Source organism: Clarias gariepinus, chromosome 4, assembly GCF_024256425.1.
Source record: "Clarias gariepinus isolate MV-2021 ecotype Netherlands chromosome 4, CGAR_prim_01v2, whole genome shotgun sequence".
In the NCBI taxonomy this organism is placed as follows: domain Eukaryota; kingdom Metazoa; phylum Chordata; class Actinopteri; order Siluriformes; family Clariidae; genus Clarias; species Clarias gariepinus.
The window spans coordinates 37,961,983-37,985,668 of NC_071103.1; the positions used below are offsets into that span (position 1 = coordinate 37,961,983).

Consider the following 23,686-nt stretch of genomic DNA (forward strand, 5'->3'; position numbering starts at 1 on the left):
TCCCCAAATAAACCCAACAACCGCTCTTACTTTAGCTTGCAGAAGACTCGGACAGACACGGACAAAGTCTGATCTCGGGAAGCGAGCACACACACATGATTAAGACGTATTTCCTTATTCTGATTCACACAACAACTGAGAGAACTTAAAAAAGGCCACGCCCCCAAACAACCTGGCAGCAGCTTAAACAATGATCTAAACACGGCGGATGGAAAAGTGGATTTTCCCGCGCATTAACCAGAAAGATATCCTAGCAGAGGTGACACAGTACACGACCTTATTACTTAAGTTCATATTCCATGCATCTGTATTTATTAGAGGACACTGTTTACTTTTACTCCGCTCCAAAGTACAGGAAGAATCTGTACTTTTACTTAAATAAATTTCCGCATGGCGCTGGTGTGTAGCCACCTTTGTATCATTCTGGACTTTTAAAGGACACCTATTATATAAAATCGATATTTTTATAAGAAGTTCAAATGGGTCTCTCGTGTGCAATGAAAAAGAAACCCTACTTTTTTCTATTCCTCAGAGCTTAAATGAGCGAGTTAGAGATTTCCCCCTAATGTGACCTCATATAGGAAGAGCCCCTCCCCCCCAACTTTGCTGTATTCTGGTTAGTTGATGGGACATGGCTCAGCACTAGCTCATATACTTAATTTACTGAGGTCTGAGAAATGCATTATCTGACCGGACATCGTCATCAGCTGAAGACTGTTAATATATAAATATAAATATGGGACCTTTAACCAGCATCGACGGTGACGAATGGTGATGAAATAATGGCACTGAACAGCCCAATGTTGGGAAAACACTCCACTCCAAAGTGCATACCATAAAAAATGACCGTGGAGGAAAAACATATACATAGGACATACCAAGGGAGTGATGTTTACACGTAACGAGCTGCTCCCAGGGCGAGGCGTATACATTAAACCGGCTGAACATACAGGATGCCTCATTAAGATAAGTGTAATTGTTCCCCAGGAAATGATGAACTATAACATTACAATGAGGAAATCTCCAGAAGTAATATCTCCAAGATACACGATTGTATCAGTGGCGCGTGTAATGCTGAAGGGCAGAACCTCAAACATCAGACCGCACACACACACACACACACACACACACTACCCCACGCACTCACGCACCCACACACACACCGAAACCATGGCGTACCTCTGCTGTCGTCCATGTCGCCCTCCCTGGAGAACTCGGACTGTGGATCCGGCGGCGCCTGAAGCACGGCCACGCTGTTCTGGTTGATGATCCTGAGTCGGAGTTTGGGTTTGGCCCGGCGGCGCCGTCCAGAGGGCACGGACAGGCTCTGCAGCTGGCACAGACCCGATTCGGTCAGACACACGCCGTCCTGAGTGTACGTCTTCTGGAAGTCTGATATGGACACAGATAAGACAGATCAATCCTAATTCCACATCGTTACAATAAAGACCGGCCCCGTCTCTTCAACCCGGCTGAGCTCACACCGAGCGATAAGAACATGGCACGAGAGTTCATCTCACAGGCATGAGAGGACCAGAGGATATCGGTTCTGATAAGAACAATCATGGCTGGTGTACATCATCACTAAGATCAGCTAAATTAGCTCGCAGAATGCACAGGTTTTGTCGTCATGACAACCAATCTGTAAACCCAGAATAAGCAGTCGAGTGAAATGTAATTAATTTATTGAGGTATCAGTCATGTCTGTAAATGTGAACCTGATGCTGTATTTAACCTGTATAATATTTATGACCTGGTGCAACATGTTAATAATAAAATTAATTAAATGTTTTCTATACTCAATCGTTTCCAATATCTTTTACTGACGTTTCAGTTTAAACACAAACTGTCTAGCTCTAGTCTAAACGGTATAGATGTTTAAAAGAGAGAAGCCATGCTTGCTTGGTCATGTGACCTACTTCTGTAGCCACGCCCCCTACGACAAGCGCTTAGAATAAAGATGAAAGAAATGAGCTTTCATTAAAAGTCCCATTTTATTGCTATTTTTTGAACAAGTTAACGCTCCCCCTAAGTGTGTGCATGTGTGTGTGTGTGTGTGTGTGTGTGTGTGTGTGTGTGTGTGTGTGTGTTGGTTAACTTCCCACTGGTCAGGGTTTTTTTTATTTTATTTTATTATTTATTTATTTATTTTATTTCCCCCTTTATTTTAAGCCTCATCCTGAGTTACACCTCTTGCAGGGGGGGAGGGGCTCTTCTTGTATGATGTCACAATAGGGGGCAAAAATCCACTTGGCTTGTTTAAACACTGGCCAGTACAACAATAGAGTAAGTCGCTGTTCTCATGTTTTTTGTTTGTTTATACACACACAGGAGAGTGATCTGAATATCTAAAAAATATATTCTTCAGAAGAAAAAATGATTTTGCATAAAATAGGTGCCCTTTAAAATAACATGGGATCATACGTTTGGGTGAGGTCATAACTAATGAAATTATAATAAAGCTTTGTAAATAAGGCACCTAGATAAAAAGGAAAAAAATATGCCATGCTGGAATGGGCGTTAAGACTCTTTTTATTATTAAGACTCTAATTATTATATGATCATATAACACCTATATTATCATCCCTGCACTGGCTACCTGTTCAATTTAGAATTAATTACAAAATAGTACTACTTACATACAAGGCTTTAAATGGTTTAGCTCCCTCATACCTAACCAGTCTTTTGATACGCTATAATCCACCACGTCCCTTAAGATCACAAAACTCCGGACTTCTGGTAATTCCCAGAATTTTTAAATCTACAAAAGGGGGCAGGGCATTTTCATATTTGGCTCCAAAGCTTTGGAATAGCCTTCCAGACACTGTTCGGGGAGCAGACACGGTTTCCCAATTCAAAAGTAGGCTCAAGACGCATCTCTTTAATCTGGCATACGCGTAACTCATCCCATAACCTCATACTCCAGTACACCTATCCTGAATGGCAACTACGCTAATTCTCTCCATCTTTTCTGTATTTTTCTACCCATCCTGAGACATCTGGAGATTGTGCCAGCTTCAGTAGACAAAGGCCAACCCTGCGAGGTTTCTAAGGCATCTTGAGAAGGACCTGCTCCAGCTAGATTCTGCTTTATGATGGCTGGAGCTACACATCCTGCTCCTGTGCTTCCAGTGATCTGACCCCATCTGCCCTCTGCACCTACTGCTGAACTGAATCTACACAACTTCTGATATATTGAACTTTCACCTGCACAACACACTTGATGTTATTTCTATCTGTTATCACCCAGATGAGGATGGGTTCCCTGTTGAGTCTGGTTCCTTTCAAGGTTTCTTCCTATTGCCATCTCAGGGAGTTTTTCCTTGCCACTGTCGCCGTCACCCTTGGCTTGCTCATCAGAGACATTTCATTCATTTTCATTCATCATTCATTCATTCATCATTCATTTCATTATTATTCATTCATTCATCATTCATTTCATTATTATCTTTTTTTTGTGAAGCTGCTTTGAGACAATGACCATTGTTAAAAGCGCTATATACATAAAATTGAATTGAATTGAATTGAATATTCACTGTTGTTAAACTCCAGACTGTAAATACGGTTATTATAATTTGTGCAACACTTTCTGCTTACTGTCGATACACGTTTGCACCACCCGAGTCCCACTGCACAAATATTCCATCGTATATATTTTCATTTTTATATATCCTTTTTTTAATGTAGTTCTTTTTTCTTTCTAAAGTCTTTAGTCTGTGATTTACGTTACAATGTTTTTGATGTTAATATTTAAGATAAAGGACACTTGGTCTAGGTAAAACGACACATACATAACTGACACGTTAAATAGATATTTTAATGTTGTGACAGGAAGAGAGACCACGATGCGCCATTCAGCACCTCGGCCAGCAACCCTGGACACAAACGTTGTATTATCATCAACTATCTTGGTGTTATCAGGTCCTATAAGAGGACCATCCAAATCCCAGTCCTCGGCCGCCTCATCTTCAGACTCGGACCGTCGACCGACCTTCCACCGACCCGCTGCCGTCCCCGTAGGTCCGAGGACTGCATCCTTTGCACCAGCCCACCTAACCCTCACTTAGGTGAGTTATTCCCCAACCCTTTTCACTATTCTCGCCTTACTAAAGCATCACCTGGCGTCTGGCTCCTGCACCACTGACACGCTTCACACCACTCACACACACATCTGGATCTTTATGTATGTGTGTTTGTATTTACCATACTCCTTGATTCTAGGCGCGGCCTGTATGACCACCGGTGGCTCGGGGATGCTGCTGCTCTCTGTGAGCTTCACAACTGGACCAACTAGGAATAAACAAAACAGAAAAAAACAATTATTCTCCTTTCTTTTTTTTTTACGTTGCTTTGTTGTGGCTTTCGTCAGATGGTAACAGAAACCGGGGGCTGTTTGTCTTCAGGACGGACTAAACCCATCAGCCTAAAAGGCACGGCGTTATAAACGACAGCAGGCTGGAAGTAGATCTCACATTTGGGTCATCTGCTAATTTTAATAGATTGAATTTGGCGGTGTTCCTCTGACATCCTCCTCCTGCTGCTGCTGCTGCTGCTGTTCGAACGTCTCCGAGAGCGCTGGGCTTCTGGTTATCTTCGAACCCAGACGCCTGAACCCGTCTCACAGTTCACCTCAAACCCTGAAACCCGTCCCTCCTCTGCGTCTTGTGCTGACCCTGCTGGATCACACTCAGCCGTGTCTGTGCGAGGTTCATCCTTAATATCAGTAATATTTATTATTATTATTATTATTATTATCATTGCTATTGATGAAAATGATTTTTCCGCGTCGTCAATTTATCTGTGATCGGAACAAAACTGCACGAGGTTTCCTTTGCCGGGTCTCGGAGCCTTCAGCTGCTCATCTGCATCGTGTCTCATCTGAGTCACTCGGAATAAAAGCCTCAGCCAAACGAGGAGGAAAAAAGAAATGCAAATGTAAAGCCGAAGCTCGGCGGGATTCTCCCTTTCTCAAATAGCAGCACTAATTAACGCAATGATGGAGCAGAGTGCCACAGCCAGATGCTCTTACGCATCATAATTACATAATATTCCTACACATTAGAAAGGAAACAGACAAACTGTTCATCTGCATTAAAGCAAGTCGGCAACAAAGCTCTTCTGAGCGTTCCATGTGCGCACACACACACACACACACACATACGGAGAGCGGACGTACCCGGGTTCGGGGGCGACAGCATGCGGCACATGGTGCAGTCGAAGCCGTCGTCCGCCGCGTTCTCCACATCTTCATCCGAGTTCAGACCCTGACAGGACGCGTGTATCCACCTGAGGAGGGGGAGGAGTTTAGGTACAGACAGGTCTATAGGTATAGTGTGTGTGTGTGTGTGTGTGTGTGTGTGTGAGAGAGAACAATAAGACAATGAAGAAAAAGACTAGAAAGGAAACTCTATGAAAAGACTAATAAAGTAGAATAATAAAAAAATTATTAATGTAACACATGTTTTTGTGTTTATTGAGCCACACAGTGACCTATGAATCATTCTGGCATAAAAAGCATCTAACTTAAGGCCTGACCCAGTGAGAAACAGGTGGAGATGATGACACATGATCAGATGGTGATTATTATACTGCTGATACTGAATGATGAGTGGGTGGAGCAGACGAGAGGGGAAATGAGGTCGCTGCTGAGGCTGGTACAATAACTACCAGTTTTTAAATTATATCTTTAGGCACGGTGCAGCCTGTCAGAGTAAAATATCTGTTTCAATTTCTTTAACTTAATCTAAATTATTTTAAAACTGGAATTACGTGTAGTATTGTGCTTCCTCTAAAGATGTTCGTTGTCGCACCATCGACCATCGTCAAAAAAGAGGCGTATATTTTTCAAGTTTTTCAAGACATTTTTTGGGCCCCCTATGTGCGTGTGTGTGTGTATATATATATATATATATATATATATATATATATATATATATATATATATATACACACACACACACACACGCACATAGGGGGCCCACAAAAAAATGTGTATACACACACACACACACAGTACTGTGCAAAAGTCTTAGACACCATATTATATGCTGTACCAATTTTATGTGTTTATGTATTTCCATAAATAACATTACAGAACAGCAAAAGATGTATATACAGTGGAACCTCGGATTACAAGCATAATTCGTTCCGGACGCAGGCTCGTATTCCAAAACACTCGTAAATCAAAGCACATTTTCCCATAAGAAATAATGAAAATTAAAATAATTTGTTCCACAGCCCAAAAAAAATAAAAATAAATGATAATAATAAATAATTAACACAAAATAAAGTAAAAATAAAACAAATTAACCTGCACATTACCTTAAAAAAAAGTAAAAATAAATCTTGACAGATAAGTGTTTCCATTTACGCGCACAGGCGCTGTGTGTGCTTTCTTTTTCTTTGTGTGTTATGTGTGTGCGTGCGCGTAATTTGACGTGCCAGTTGTGTGTGAATGAAGCACCCCCTCTCTGTTTCACACACACACACACACACACACACACACACACACACACACACACACACGGAGGTTGATTATACCAGTAAGAGACGAGCACTAAGACCCAGCAGGAGAGATGAATACCCGCAGCGCAAGAGAGAGAAAAACCGTTGGCTCAGTTGTGATCACGTGACGCTCGGCATCAAATCAAGAAGCGCATGCATGATGCATGATACCCGGTGCTCGTAAACCAAGACAATGTAGTTTTCCAAGTCAAAATTGAATAAAAATCTTCGCTTGTCTTGCGGAACACTCGTAAACCGAGTTACTCGTAATCCAAGGTTTTACTGTATATATTCTCCTGTAATGTTGTTTATTTATTTATTTGTAAGTTATATATGGAAATACTAAATGATTATACACAATAATAAAATCGGTACAGCATATAATATGGTGCCTAAGACTTTTGCACAGTACTTTTGCATCAGGTAATGGTGTTTTAATATTTCCGCTATGGTATTAGCTCTAAAACACACCTCGAACGTAATTATCAGCAGAAATACATAATGTGTCCTCACTGTAAGAGAGCAGAGAGCCGGTGTCTCACGTCATCACACACTCACAGGAGACACACTGACACTTGCTTCGCTAATGAAGCTAGAACGACGCTGAGCAGCAATCATCCGACTAAATGTACACTGACTTGTGTGTGTTGTTTATTGTTTCTCCAGTTAGCCACGCCCACAGGGCAGCTGGTCTGGGTGCTGGAGGGTGAGACTGGTCTAATCATCTGAAACTGGTGTGTTAATAAAAACTAAAACAATGCGAGAGCACTCAATTAATTCTCCTCGTCTCACGGAGACATAAACATGCCAGTCCGTCTCTGCTCCTTATTTCTCCGTTAGTCCCCCGAGACACCGGCGTCTCTCTCTCTCTGGTGCCAGCCCGGGCACCTGTACGCTGGAGGAGTGCCCACCTGTCACACTGCCGGCACTGCAGGATCAGCTCGTCCTCCCTGTACCCCCGCACACACACCGGGCACACGGCCAGGCTGGCACACGGGCCGCACTGCGTGTAGTTGTTCTGCCAATCACAGCGCAGCCCGGGGGACGTGGCTCCACACTGAGTGCACGATACACACCTGGGGGGAGGGGCAAAGAGACATTAATATATATACAGAAATAAACAAACAGGTAAACAAATAAAGGGAGAGCGAAAAAGAGAGAGACAGATAAACAAATGTTTATCTCCAGGAGGGACAGAGTGAGGGGAGAACAAAGAGAAACAGAGAAAGAGACAAAAGAGAGAAACAGAAAAGGAGGAGACTGCAAACAAGTGAGAAAGACAACACCTGTACACTGACAAAAAGACAAAAAGAGAGACTAGAAGAGAAAGTGATAGGGATAGAGGCATGAAAAGAAAAAGAAAGACAGGCAAGGAAGGACAGTGACGGATGCAAGAAGAGAGACAGAAGGAGAGACAAGAATAGAGACAAGATGTGAGAGAAAAAAGCATGAGAAAGAGTAAAAGACAATGAGAGAGAAAGACGGGGAGATATGCAGGAAGTGAGATAAGACAAGATATAAGAGAGACAGCAAGCAAATAAGACATGGAGAGAGAAAAGGAGACGGGCAAAAAAAAGAGACAATGAGAAAAATGGGAAGAGAGAGGAGGAGGTGAGAAAAAAAGGAGTAAGAAACAGAAAGAGACAGGCAGCTAGACAGGAAGACAGGCAGAGAGAGAGAGAGAGAGAGAGAGAGAGAGAGAGAGAGAGAGAAATACAGAGGGCAAGAAACAGAAAGAGACACAAGGAGAGACAGAGACAGACAGATAGGAAGGTCTCTCTCAGGCTTTCATGCGTGTGTGTGTGTGTGTGTGTGTATGTACCATTTGCACTTCCAGCTGCCCTTGGGGACGTTCTGCAGGGGCGGGTCGAGACAGTAGGTGTGGTAACTGATGTCACAGTCGTCACACAGCAGCAGGCGTCCGGGATCGCTGGCCTGTCCACACGCCTCACACACCGTACACTCCAAACACCGCCAGCCTTTATTCAACACCACCTTCGTCATCTGTCTCACACACACACACACACACACACACACACACACACACACACACACACACACACACACACAGGCCAAGTTAATGTATACGGGCTGCTAATCCTATACACACCATCATTAAATGTATGTGTGTGTGTGTGTGTGTGTGTGTGTGTGTGTGATGTTACCTTGATGCTGACACAGAACGGGTGATAGCACTGACCACACTGAGAACAGGCCAGGAGTCTGCCCTCAGCACCCTGTCCAAAACTCCCACACACCACACACATGTCCTGCACACACACACACACACACACACAGAAAGAGAAAGAGACACACTGTTTACATCATGAGAAGAATCTCTAACATACACACCTACTTTTAAACAAATAATGACAACTACACACATCCTCACAATGACAAACAATATTGATACGCACACACTTATGCACACGCACTCACACTCATGCGCGCACTCTTGCACTCACGCACGCACATACACACACACGAATACACACGCACACGAATGCCGCGCACGCACACGAATGCCGCGCACGCACACGAATGCCGCGCACGCACACGAATGCCGCGCACGCACACGAATGCCGCGCATACACACGAATGCCGCACATACACACTCATGCGCGCACATACACACTCATGCGCGCACATACACACTCATGCGCGCACGCACGCACAAATGCACACACTTGCACACATGCACAGTCACAGACACGCACTCATGCACGCACACGCACTCATGCACGCACACATGCACACACGAATGCACACGCACAAACTTGCATGCACGAATGCACACACGTGCGCACACTCGCAAACACCCACTCATGCACACAAACACACGCACTCATATACACGCAGACGAATGCCCACACATGCACACACACACAGGTGCACACACACACAGGTACACACACAGGTACACACACAGGTACACACACAGGTACACACACAGGTACACACACAGGTACACACACAGGTACACACACAGGTACACACACTCATACACACACTCATACACACACTCATACACACACTCATACACACACTCATACACACACTCATACACACACTCATACACACACAGATACACACACAGATACACACACACTCTCTTGCACGCACCTGTCTGAGTGTGAAGGCGTCCGAGCTGGAGAACATGACGACTGTGTTGTGCATACTGTTCTCCTCTTCCTCCTTCACCACGTGTGGAGTCTCAAGAAAGTTCACCTGTACACACACACACACACACACACACAGGTTTTAGCTTTGATCTCACTTCCTGCAGTATGATGTCATTATCAGTGTGAGAAATATAAATTATTAAACCAACAGAAGTTCCACAGAACCATTAACTGCTGCACATCCAGCTGTCTGTCTCTGTCTCGCTGTCTCTCCCCACTGCTCACTGTCTCACTCTATCTCTCCCTCTCCGTCTCTCCTTCCATCGCTCTCTCCATTACTTTCTCCCTTACTCTCATTCCTCTTTCTTTTCATTGCTCTCTCTTTCTTCCAACTGTGATTTCTTCACGCTCCATCTCCTTCCCTCTGTCTCTCTCTGTCCCCTCTCTCTCTGTCCCCTCTCTCTCTCTGTGTGTCCCCCCTCTCTAACAAGTGTATCTCTGCAGTGTGTATTAATTACTCTTATTACTGTAATATGAAATCACATGTTATTATTGTAAAACTTTTATCTCTTGACTTCAGTAAATATCTTTTCCCCACGTTTTACATCTTTTTCCCCTCTGTGTGTGTGTGTGTGTGTGTGTGTGTGTGTGTGTGTGTGTGTGTGTGTGTGTGGCATCAATATAAAAGCATGGTGTCATTATCTGAGCCTCACACTTCCTCTACGTCTCTGCTGAGAGAATGTGAAAATCCCGAACAAACCCCTCTCGCGGGAGAACCAGAGACAAACAGCAGAACTCAGTAGTGTGAGGAAAGACGAGAGACACTCCGCCGTGTGTGAGCGCTCTGCATGCTGAGAATAAACACACACACACACACTCTACACACTCTACTGTTCATGTGTGTACAGTGATGGAATGATGATGATGATGGAGAGTGGAGTATTATGGGATGTATACCCCAGGGGTGACCAGGAAGCTGCTGTCTAACTTGAGTCGGGATCGTCCTCTGCCCCCTCGCCCCGACAGGTTCGCCCCACGGGGACGCCTCCGACCGGGGAACCCCGACCCCCGACCCTGAGAGAGAGAGAGAGACAGAGACAGACAGAGAAAGAGATAGACAAATAGAGAGAGGGAGAGAGAGACAGACAGAGAGAGAGTGACAGAGACAGACAGAGAAAGAGAGAGACAAAGATAGAGGGAGAGAGAGTCAGACAGAGAGAGAGAGACAGAGACAGACAAACAGAGAGAAAGACAGAGACAGACAGACAGAGAGAAAGAGAGACAGACAGAGAGAATGAGACAGAGAGAGAAAGAGACAGACAGAGAGAGACATACAGACACAAAGAAAGAGAGAGACAGACAGAGAGAGAGAGACAGAGAGAGAGAGAGAGAGACAGGAGAAGGTACAGTTAGCAAAAAAATGTGATGTGATTAGCAAAAGTGACAACAACCAGCATTTGTGATTTTCAGTGTGTGTGTGTGTGTGTGTGTGTGTGTGTGTGCGCATGCATTTGTAAGTTTGTATATGTGTGTGCGTGTGTGTGTGTGTGCATATGTGAGTATGTGTGTGTTTGTGCGTGTGTGCGTGTGTGCGTTCAGAATAAACATTTATCACACAGCACTTGATGTTTAATACGGTTAGTGGACGCTCCACCCTGCTCTAAACCAGTCCCACCCAACCCAGTTTACTGATGGTCCTGATAAATCAATCACCATGAAGGGCCTCTCACTGAAATCTGTCCATCTCTGAGAGAGAGACAGAGAGACAGAGACACACATCCTGGCTGAAGCAGGAACACCGTGAAGGGATCCGAGACGATTCATCATCACACTGAGGATGGGCCGAGCGAAAACTGGTCACATGATGTACTAAAAATCAGCCGAACGTTAACGAAGATAACTACACAGTGTGTGTGTGTGTGTGTGTGTGTGTGTGTGTGTGTGTGTGTGTGTGTGTGTGTGTGTGCGCGCGGCTCTGCTCCAGGCTGTCTGAGCGGAACACTACCCGGCCCTGGGTTCAGGTTACTGCGCTGCTCCTCGCGGTGTTGTGTTACGTTGCGTTGTGTTGGTCACTAACCCGAGGCTGCTGCTTCCTCACAGATAATCAGCTGCTAAAGACAGGAAACGTCAAATTCATTTAGAGAGACGGCCTGAGGAAGAGGAGGAGGAGGAGGAGCAGCCCTGACGCCTGTACAGTCTGCAGCTAATTTCTACAAAAAATGAATAATGGAGGAAAATGGGAGGTGCGGTGGAGCGTGAACGCCTGCTGTACGAGAGAAAAAGAAAGAGAGAGAGAGAGAGAGAGGCTTCACTTCCACTTCAGAGCAATTCACATTTTCAGCTCTGACTTCTGACACAGATCAGATATCGACGCGTACGTCTAAACAGCTCAGACCTGACCCGCGCCGCTCGTCTGATCTCCCTCTTAATCCTAAAGATTACACCAAATCGATCCTTAGGCGTTTAAACGACGAGCGCTGATGGTAGAGGTGGAATCGAGAGAGAGAGAGAGAGAGAGAGAGAGAGAGAGAGAGAGAGAGAGAGGGAGAGAGAAATCGTCTGTCGAGGAATAACGCCGTTACATAAACAAACCCGTTACAGAAACCGCGTGGCCGTGTGTGAGGACGCTTCATAAGCGGTGTTAGGGCGACGATGTTAGAACACAAGATGCGTATCAGAACACCAGAAAGCAAACCTTACAAACCGGACTTAAATCAGCGCGCACATTGGTCTTAAATCAGATCATATCGGTTCTAAAGTGATGAACAACACTGAATCAAAGTTAACTGAATCACATCAGCGCCGAATCAAACAGAATCTGAGCAGATTTGAATCGTATTAGTTCTAAATTAAACAGTATCTGAGCTGAACTGAATTATTTCGGTTCAGAATCAAATGTGAACATCACTATATAACATCACATATATATATATATATATATATATATATATATATATATATACACACACACACACACACACACACACATACAGCGGTACCTCGGCATACGAACGTAATGTGAAACGCATTGTCCCATAGAAAATAATGTAAATGCAGATAATCCGTTCCAGCCACTCGAATATATGACCAATATCCCCAATTTTCAACACTATAACCATATTTATGCATATAAAACAGTCAAAAACAATCAGAAAAGACATGTAAATGAAATAAAATATGAAATATATAGACATTAAACCTCATTTTATCTTAATTTATGATTCCTCTCGGCACCGGCTGCTTAAAAAAAACAAACTGAAAGCGGCTCCCTTTTCTCCTTGATACCATTCTCAAGCCCCATGATGCGGTGTCTTCACTTAATCTTACACAATATGTATAATAAAAAAAAACAAATAAAAAAAACAAAGGCAAAATACGTAAATTGGCTTCGCTTGGCTTTCCACTGACGCAAAAAAATGTTTGAACGACTGCCGGACGTTTGCCAACATTGCGTCTGCCAGATGCCTAGATGTATTAGTTTGGAATGAAAATGAATTGTTGGTGAAATGAATTGTATTTAATCGGTGCTGATATTGAGTCAGATCAGTTCTGATTCGAATGAACAGAATTGAACTGAATCATATCGGCGCTGATTTAAATCTGAATTGGCGCTGAAGCGAATAAAATCGGTTCGGAATCGAATGTAAACCATGCTGATCTGAATCATATCTCTACTGAATCAAATGAAATCTGAGCTAAAGTGAATCATATTCGCTTCGAATGAAACAGACTCAGTGGTGAACTGAATCATATTAGTTCTAAATGAAAGAGAATTGGTGCTGAGTCGAATCATTTTGTAACTGAATCGAACAGTATCAGAGCTGAATCAAATTTAAACCGGGCTGAACTGAATCATATCCATGGTGAATCAAATGGAACGTCCGCTCATGTGAATCATTTTCGTTCTGAATAAAAACGGAATCGGTGCTGAACTGAATCGTATCATTTTACTGAATCCAATCGAATCGGAGAAGAGGAGAATTGAAGTGAATGCAGCATTACTCATTACACATTAAGTATCATCAAAGATATCAAACTGTTTACATTAGAGAAATTTACACCACTAATTTTAATGTATAAAAGTTCCTATATTATTATTATTATTATTATAGAAATGACTTGTACTGTCCTGAGTTGAACCTAATGAATAAACAGAAGCGACATGTTTAGTGTTCAGCTGTTTCAGCATTATGTTTCTCTTTAGAATTTCCAATACTTGCTTCTTCCCTCCTTTTTATTCTGTTTGATCTGATCTGTGCTGTACTGTACCGCACTGTAACGTATGGAGGATGTGGCGATCACTCGGGATAGGCGCGGCACCGGCTTTATCACGCACACGCGGGGAGATAAGCCATCCACAGTTTCTTCTCATTTCTATAATTGCACTTCCTCATTTCCTTTCTCTGCACCATTTCCTCGTGTCCTGGCTCCTCCCTTTTGAGAAGGAGATGAAGGGAGGCTGGGAGACGCTCTGCAGCACGCATCTGCCACGCGAGACCGCGCCAAAAGCCTCCCTAAGTGTGAGAACGGTGTGTTCATGTTGAAGTTTTGCCTTAAAACGATGAACATTTGGACTTGGTTTTAGACATAGACCGTGCGGTGCATCTGTTGCACAAGTCGCTGGGGAAGTCGTTACCATAGAAACGGTAACGATAACAAGGACAATAATATAAAACCAGGATTAATTAATTGAAATTATGAACTGAGAGCACTTTTTATTCATTTGATTATGAGGAAAGTATGCGCTTATTCTTGTAGGCCTGCACGAAACAGCACGAGGGTAAAAGCCTAACTGTGTGTGTGTGTGTGTGTGTGTGTGTGTGTGTGTTGTCCTTGATCTGGATGCTTCATCTCTCCTTGACTATTCTGAACACAGTTTGAAGAATCGATGAATTAAAGATGGCGGATTTCAATCGATTTCATAATTACACTCCGAGTCAAAAACAAACCCAGGCCTTCTCCGTCCAAGCTTAATTAAATAAATAATGCATGCATTTAATAAACACACACACTAAAAGACGCACTCGGTGAAGAGAGACCGCGCGCAGCTAGACGCTCCCCTAAAGGAGGCCGGATGAAGACGGGAGTTAATAAACACACAGAGAGCTCATTGTGGTGTCTGTGTGACTCCGCGGCCTCGACAGGAAGTAAAATCAGAGCTGAACAATTGGTCACAGATTAATCAAATCACCCTGCAATTACTCAATCATCAAAGCGCGCGTTTAACTGCAGCGCCGCTGAATCCCAATGAGTTCCGAGTCTGGATCTGCATTCGGTTTTGCAAACAAATCTAACAAGGTCAGAGGAGGCGGGTCTGTAGCGCCAGTCGCTCACGTGTGGGGAAAAAAAAATCTTTTTACGTGGTTCGGATAAGGACGGGTAGATTAATCGTACGGTTTCATTACAGGCTTATTTCTCTAGCACTTCTTAATCACAATTAAATTAATCACTTAATTTTACCCTAAACAATATAACATGTGCCATGTCAGGCTCTTAACCCACAAGTGCGCAGATGTAAAAAAAATAAAAATAAAATAAATAAATAAATGTGTCTGCTAAATGCTAAAATGTAAATGCAATACAAATAAATAAATAAATCCCTGGATTTACCAGCAGTTCATTTTGTCCAGCAAATTCAATAGTGCTGAATTCAATAGTGTCGGCGCAGATTTTAATAGGGTCATCTAATCTGAATCTGATTGTGTCAGTGCAGAATCTAATCATGTCCGTGCTGAATTTACCAGCGTCAGTGCTGATTTCAACTTGTGTCATCTTATCCGAATCTAACCGTTTCAGTGCTGAATCTAATCGTGCCAGTGCTGAATTCAAAAGAGTCACCGCTGAAGTCGATAGGGTCAGCGCTAATTTTAATAGTGTCAGTGCTGAATTCAATAGTGCCAGTGCTGATTTTAATAGTGTCAGCGCTGAATTTAATAGAGTCAGCGCTGATTTTAATAGAGTCAGCGCTGAATTCAATAGAGTCAGCGCTGAACTCAATAGTGTCAGTGCTGATATTAATAGTGTCAGTGCTGAATTCAATAGAGTCAGCGCTGAATTCAATAGAGTCAGCGCTAAATTCAATAGAGTCAGCGCTGAAGTCGATAGTGTCAGCGCTAATTTTAATAGTGCCAGTGCTGATTTTAATAGTGCCAGTGCTGATTTTAATAGTGCCAGTGCTGATTTTAATAGTGCCAGTGCTGATTTTAATAGTGCCAGTGCTGATTTTAATAGTGCCAGTGCTGATTTTAATAAAGTCAGCGCTGAATTCAATAGAGTCAGCGCTGAATTCAATAGTGTCAGCGCTGATATTAATAGTGTCAGTGCTGAATTCAATAGAGTCAGCGCTGAATTCAATAGAGTCAGCGCTGAATTCAATAGTGTCAGCGCTGATATTAATAGTGTCAGTGCTGAATTCAATAGAGTCAGCGCTGAATTCAATAGAGTCAGCGCTGAATTCAATAGAGTCAGTGCTGATATTAATAGTGTCAGTGCTGAATTGAATAGTGTCAGCGCTGATTTTAATAGTGTCAGCGCTGAACTCAATAGTGTCAGTGCTGATTTAGTAAATGGGTCATCTAATCGGAATCTGATTGTGTCAGTGCAGAATCTAATCATGTCCGTGCTGAATTTACCAGCGTCAGTGCTGATTTCAACTTGTGTCATCTTACCCGAATCTAACCATTTTAGTGCTGAATCTAATCGTGCCAGTGCTGAATTCAAAAGGGTCAGCGCTGAATTCAATAGAGTCAGTGCTGAGTTTAATAGAGTCAGCACTGAATTCAATAGTGTCAGTGCTGAATTCAATAGTGTCAGTGCTGAATTCAATAGTGTCAGTGCTGAATTCAATAGTGTCAGTGCTGAATTCAATAGTGTCAGTGCTGAATTCAATAGTGTCAGTGCTGAATTCAATAGTGTCAGTGCTGAATTCAATAGTGTCAGTGCTGAATTCAATAGTGTCAGTGCTGAATTCAATAGTGTCAGTGCTGAATTCAATAGAGTCAGCGCTGATTTTAATAGGGTCATCTAATCTGAACCTTATCGTGTCCGTGCTGAATTTAACAGTGTCAGTGCTGATTTCAACTTGTGCCATCTAATCCGAAACTAATAGTGTCAGTGCTGAATTCAATAGTGTCATCTAATCTGAATCTAATCGTATCAGTGCTGAATATAATCATGTCAGTGTTGATTTTACTTCATGTCAGTGCTGAATCTAATTTAGCATGCTGAACTGAAATAATATCAGAATGGAGTCAAATGCCGTTGGTTACAAATCGCATCATATTAGTTCTAAATCAAAATGAATTAGTGCAGAATTAAATCCCCTCAATGCTGACTTGAATCTCGTACGTGATGAATCAAATTGTTTCGAGCTAAATTTAATACCATGAACCAAATTTCATGGTTATGGAGTACGGAATATGGAATATGAATCGAATCCTATTGATGCTGAATCCAGTCACATTGGTGCGGAATCAAAATGCACCATGTGGAATCAAATCCCCTCAGTGCAGAACCAAAAGGTGTCAAGTGCTGAACTGAATTCCATCAGTACTGAATCATATCCCACGAGTTCCGAATCGAATCGCATCTGTGCAAAATGCAGTAAACGCAGTGATAAATAAAAATTTATTGGCACTGAATCGACTTCGAAAATGGAACTGAATCAAGGTGTGAAGGTGCTAAATCAAATCCCCTCATTGCTGAATCAAATCCCAAAAGCAGTGAATCAAATCCCATTGGTCCTAAATCGAGTGTGATGTGAAATCAAATAATAAATTCATCATATTCAGTCAAGGAAAAAGAAACACCGGTGCTCACCACTCCTACTGTCATTTACCAAATTGCTTTACTTGTCAAATTAATTAAAACTAAAACTTCACCACATCAGTTGCTCCGCCCACTCTCTATCTTTATAGACTGCTTTGCCAGCTCTCAGCTCTTTGGATAAAATCATATCAGTGCTGAATCTAATTATATTGTCATTTTAACCACCTCTAGACAAAACTGGAATACTTTTAACCCACCAGAAGTTTATAAAAAAAAGTGCACGTGGACAGTAATAATTAGTGACATCACTCATCATACAGCACACACACACACACACACACACACGAAAGAAAAAGTGAACTGGTTTACTAATTGATTATCGGCCCCATCCCTGTCTTGCCCTGCAACACTCCTGTACGTCCAACAACCGAGCTCCGCCCACTGCCACACCCCTTCATTTACCAGTCTCGCCGTCCAGACGAGCTCGCCCTGCTGATGCCGGTTCTTAGAGCCATCCGAGGCCTCTGAGTACTCCGGAGACCAGGACGGGGAGCTCACGGCACTACGGCTGCTCCATCCAACCTGAGGGAGAGCGGCAGGGCCGGGACCCAGGACGGGGGGGAGGAGGGAGGGTGAGTGGAATAAAAGGGTGAACAAAAACAACAAAAAAAAAAGAATGCACAGCCAAATGATGAATCCAACAACAAAACAAAAACTAAACAAAAGAAGCAAACTGAGCAGGTATATGAAAAACAGAAAAAACAGGCATATACAGGCAGTACTTCAAACAAATGCAAAAGATCTTGTTTAGGAGCTTGGGAAAAATCTGATCCGGGGAAAGAAATATGCAAAATTAAGAGCCGAGGTATATATCTTCCTAACCTCCAGGGAGATCAGTTACTGACGCTGAGGAACACAGAACTAGATTCAATCAAGCCTTGTTGTATTCGTAGCTTCAAAGTTTCCTTATTTATTCCAAACAATTCTACACTATCACACTAAAGTACAGTACTTCCGTTTGATCTTCAAGACGGCACATGGATGTATCATTACTACAATAGGGCGTTCAATTCAAACCGGGACTTGTGATGACTCCTTTAAAATCGAAAATCGTGAAAGAGACGCATCTGTCTGTGTGAACTGCACACACATTCACCAATGCAACTTGCACATTACAGGAACTCGACTCATTTCCACATGCTTGGGCCGTTAAAGGAGTTCCTGGGGGGCCGGGGTTTTAGATGATGGTCCTGATCAATCTTTTCCCCAAGCACTAGTGAAACACTGGGATAAGTGAGATTTTACTCTTAGAACTGTGTTCTGTTATTCTCCATGATATAAAGTCCCGGTTTGACTTGAACGCCCATCTTATAAGCATTTTTTCAGACATATGTATTTATTTTTTTATTCAAAGCTATGAGGGGAAAAAAAAAAAAAAAACGAATGAAGCTAAGCGTAGACATCCGAGAGAACCGAATCAGGGAGCACTTAAATATTAAATCCGGGGCGGATTCGAAGTCGGATCTGCGATCGTCTGCTCGTTGGTGCGGAACTGTAATTTTGTCCCCGGAGTGAAACAGTACATTGGGCTGAGTCACTCTTTCCAGACGCGGGGAACTGACAGCAGGCCAGCGAGGCCAAATCCACTCGACGCTCGACACCATGCTCCTCGTTATCAAGTGTCAGCCCGTCTCCATGGCAGCGCCGGCGTCTATTTGGGTGTTTACTAAACAAGCACGATTATGCCAGCGTGACAGCGCCGTGATGAACGTGCCGAGAGAACGGGAATTACGTGTACAGCGCCACGGGGAGATTTTAGCTCGTTAACGAGGTGATCGGGGCACGGCTGGGTAATTATGCTCTGTAACACAAGCAGCGCGGGGGAGGGTGGAAATGATTTTAGCTTTTAGGGATAATATATATATATATATATATAAAAAAGACAGGATGACTAAACAGCTCTATATTTCAGATTTACAATGATATCATGTACAGATTTGTCCCAAGCTGACAATATTATTTTCTAACAGGCACTTAATAAAATATGACGAATCATTCTTATAGTTATAACGCAAACAGAAAAGCAAACATGCAGGCATAAAAATTGCAAAGAGCACATCTCTATGAGGATGAGATGGGGGGGGGGGGGGTGTTAGTGAGAAGAACCGAATCCAAACTCTGTTAATATTAATGCATGAGACAGGATTATATGTTCAGTATTGTGTGAGAAAAGGTTAAAAAAAGAAAGTGTGACGGAGGAGAGATATTGCTGAATAACAGCCATGCAAAGCAGGATAAGGGGAAAAGTTTTGCTCCATCTTTTATTTCTTTTCTGTATTATTTTTTTTTTCAACCAGCTCACATTCTCCATTAAATTCCAATCTGGCTCTTATGCAACTAAATGCATTAAAGGTCATTATGTTGTCCCGTAGGAGGGAACGCGGAAAAGCAGCACAAAACCCGGAGCGAGAGTGAGCTGCTATTCTTCTTCTTTTTTTTTTTTTCTATTCTCATCAAAACTCGCCGGACTCAAAAACCGAGTAGCGCAAGAGTCGAGATTAGGAAACTAGGATTGTGGCACGAACAAAAGTTTGACTTTAAAACTTAAATGAAAGTTTAAATCTGCTTTTAATTTAACCTTTTATACAACGCTGCTCGTAAAGTAGGGCTGGCCGATCAGGACGAGGTCGTCATGTAGAGATGCACGTCCCAAACCTGCATTGATTTCAACTTAAACTATAAAACAAAGCATGCAGAAGATACTCATGCTGTATCGTGTGTGCTGTATCTTCTGAACACCAGAATCTGCCCTCAGGACCTCAAAACGTTGTGACACCAAACATCAAACACTCGGTACGGTACTGTATAATATATTTAAAAAGTTACGGGAAAAAAACTTAAAACTTAAAACCCATTTGTAATGGAAATGAATTCCATGTCAAAAGCTTTATGAGTACTTATACGAAAAAAAAATGTAAAATCACTGGTCTGAAAAAACTTCAGGTCTAAACTGACCTGATAATCTCTCAGGGGGAAAATATGCAAAAGTTTTGTTTATTTCCATTTTGCATGCCGTTTTCTGTTCAGTAGCAAGAAAGAAAAAACTATATCCATATTCCTCTTTTCGCAGCCATGGTTCGAGTATTTGTTTTCAAAAATCTGACTCCAAACGCAATCTGATTCACTTAAGCCTTTTTATGCCACTTTCCCAAATTTGATCCTAAACTGCGACGATCATCAGGACGTTTGTCGGACTTCGGTTTTGGGAGAATCGTAGCCATCGAAAAAGATTTTGGCATTGTGACTTACAGATCGATTTCAACAGCGCCGATGTTTATGGTCCGATTTGTCTCCAGCAGCTACCTTATAGCTCTTCCAGGATTTCCAAAAAGTCTAAATCTAATAAATCTGTAAATTGTGTTGTCGATTAATTAAGTCATATCCTCTGCTCCACGTTTCAGTCCAGCAGGGGGCGGTATTGCACCAGCCGCACATTAACTCAAAAAGAAGAAGCTGCGATAATCTCACAAAATGCGAGTAACTGCAGGAAATGCAAACAGGGGAAGAGGGCGCCATGTGCTAGCATTCATCGTCGTAAGGTGCTTTGTGATAGAGAGAAGCACCAGTATCATTTATTACATGAAATATTAGCAGAGCTAAATAAATTAATTAGGTCCTAATCAGGCTGGCAACCAAGGCCAAGCCCAAAAGATTTTAACTTAGCAGATTTCATCAAAACATTGTTATCAAGTTCGGGTCAGAAGGCAAGGTCAGCCTCTGTACATCGCTGTGGATTGGCTAAAGGTTAAAGGTCATGGTTCATGGACCAACAACAGCCTTGCCCTGGAAATTGAATCCTAGCATGTACATTTGATCGATGTGTTAGCATAACCCCCAACGGAATTGATACTGTTAAAGTGTGAGAACATGCAGAATTTCATTACGGTGTGACTTCTGTAAGCAGGTGACATTCAATCAAGTAAGATCGCTCTAAACCTTTACAAGTTCCAGGCTCCAAAAAAAAAAACTCCAGGCTCCTCTGGACATCACAATGGAAGTCAGTGGGGGAGAATCTCATCTACACAACAAAACGTGTCGAGGCACTCTCTTGCTCACTCGCACATCCCCAAAGCCCAACAAGCACACACTCGCATGAGAACACAGAGGAGTGCACATAGCCGCAAACATACACACACACACATATACACCAAACAGGAAATCTCAGTTGGACCCCACAAGAGGCGACCACCCTTTAAATTTCACAAGACTGGGAAGGAGCATCCTCCAGAGAAAGGAAGGAGGAAGGAGGGAGGGATTCGCCATACTGCCAGTTCTCATCAAGGACTATACACCCAGCCACAAAGGAGCTGATCAAATAAATTAAAACCTTTCTCCAAGTCAAACAGGGTTTTCAAACAAGACACCTTAAAACAACAACCTCTAATCTTTAGTTTCTCAAGAAATCAAGGCTAAGGAGGAATCAAGCCCGGAGATCCCTTATTGCCAAGTTTAATTTTCAATTTCTGATGGCTTGGCCAGGCCTAAAAGAAGAGCACTCAGCATCCATCCTCTCCTGTTCCCAAGCTCGGAGTGGAAATGGGTTTGTGTCGTGCTTTCCAGCTCAGTGAACAGCGATCCGAATTATACACCTCCAAAAAGACTCCTTTATTTTCCCTGAGCATCAAACCCTGGGCAGCAGTGCCAATTCCCATCCCCCTAGTCTGAGGGGTTATTCAGAGTTATGCACTCCTGAGTGAGGATAGGGGAGGAGTGCTGGGGTGCTGGGGGGGGTGGGGTGCTACCGAGAATAAGAGCAAAAGAGGGAGAGCAAAAAAGAGAGAGAGAGGGAGAAAGAGAGAGAGAGAGAGAGAGAGAAAAGCAGAGCGAGAAAAGAGAAAGCGCACAAGAACAGCTAAAGCCTTTCAACGTTAATTAATATACCCTCCACACTGGTACTAATCATTGTGACTGTGAAAAGGAATAATTACTGCACAGCTGCAAGGCTGAATCAGAGACAGAGGAGCTAGCGAAAACATGAAGCGGACTGAGGATCTCAGCTCCATCACACACTGACCTGCTTCGCTCTGGGCCTTCCTGGAGAAAACTTCCTCTTGGAGATGGCTGGCTTTCCCATTCCGATCTTTGGGGTGAGAGGGAAGAATGCAGCAGGGGGACCGCCGGGGCTGTACCCGGGCGTATTGTGGCCGTGTGTAGGTGTCTCCCTGGGCGAGACCTCCGTAGAAAACGGTGACTGGCAAAGCTTGATCGAGCCATCTGGAGACAACGCTGGAGACCGTTTAAGGCTTGGTACCTTATCTTCCGTGGCAGGAGAGCTGAAGCCTGAGAAGCTGAGCTCGCTGCCAGGCGTAGTATCCATCTCCAGGGTTGGACTGCTCTCCGTGCCCAGTGGAATGCTGACCTCCTCAGGCAAAGCTGGCTCAGATACGACCTCCTCTTCTTCTTCCTTTGCCTCCTCCGGTTGCGGTGTCTTCCGCAGCTCTGGCTCTTTCTCTAGTCCCTGCCCAACATCCTCCACTACATCTGAAACCAACGAGTCTGGGACACTTTTCTCAACTGACTCCTCCGGAGCTGAAGCACCCAAATCCATGGGCTCCGGCTCCTCCACAGTCAGTGGTGAAGGCTCAGGGTAGGATTCTTTGGTATGAGAAGCAAGGAGGACTTTCGGAACATCCACCATATTTGGTTCCACCTCGCTTTCCACAGGCCCGGGCGTGATCTCTTGCTCCTTCCCAGTTTCCATTGGTGTGATAGCATCATGAGACTCCTCATCATCTTGGTCCACCACAGCAGCACAACACTGAGAAGTAAGCGGAGATGCTAATGCAGATGAGCCCTCGGTCAAAGTAACAGTCACCTGGATCTCCTGAGCAGGCTCTGCAGCTAAAAAAAGGTTCAGAAAAAGAGAAGAAGGAAATTTCAATTTTTTTGTATTTTAATTAATAAATTATTTTAGTCATTTGTATATTAGGTATCAAGCACTACAAATATTTTCCCAAATCCTAGTGAGGCAACAACTTGAGCAAGATGGTTATTGCTTTCTACCTGAAATACTTTGGTGTATCAAAGCTTGAGAGACTAATCAAAAAGAATATATTAAGGTTTGAGACATGAAAACTAAAACTTCTCAATGCATTTCACAGTCTGAAACACTCAGTTCAGTAGATTATATCTACAGGTTTCTCATGGGCTTCTATATCTTCCAACTTCCTAAAAGGGATCGGCAGATGAGAAGAAAGTAATTTTTTATGGTGCCACATAGAATTTTTAAAGGC

General features: G+C 43.1%; 1 protein-coding gene across 6 annotated transcripts in view; it reads right to left on the reverse strand.

The window, feature by feature from the left end:
• Positions 1-23,686, reverse strand: part of kmt2ca (lysine (K)-specific methyltransferase 2Ca) — a 156,043-nt gene that overhangs the window by 44,546 nt on the left and 87,811 nt on the right. For all 6 annotated transcript variants that reach the window (XM_053494647.1, XM_053494646.1, XM_053494649.1 and 3 more), the window contains exons 14-23: positions 22,468-23,294; positions 17,856-17,975; positions 10,584-10,700; positions 9,628-9,732; positions 8,670-8,774; positions 8,327-8,508; positions 7,416-7,580; positions 5,177-5,286; positions 4,204-4,290; positions 1,180-1,392 (exon numbers count right to left, since the gene is read on the reverse strand). In XM_053494647.1, the coding sequence (XP_053350622.1) occupies positions 1,180-1,392; positions 4,204-4,290; positions 5,177-5,286; positions 7,416-7,580; positions 8,327-8,508; positions 8,670-8,774; positions 9,628-9,732; positions 10,584-10,700; positions 17,856-17,975; positions 22,468-23,294 (2,031 nt within the window). The remainder of the gene's footprint in view (positions 1-1,179; positions 1,393-4,203; positions 4,291-5,176; positions 5,287-7,415; positions 7,581-8,326; positions 8,509-8,669; positions 8,775-9,627; positions 9,733-10,583; positions 10,701-17,855; positions 17,976-22,467; positions 23,295-23,686) is intronic.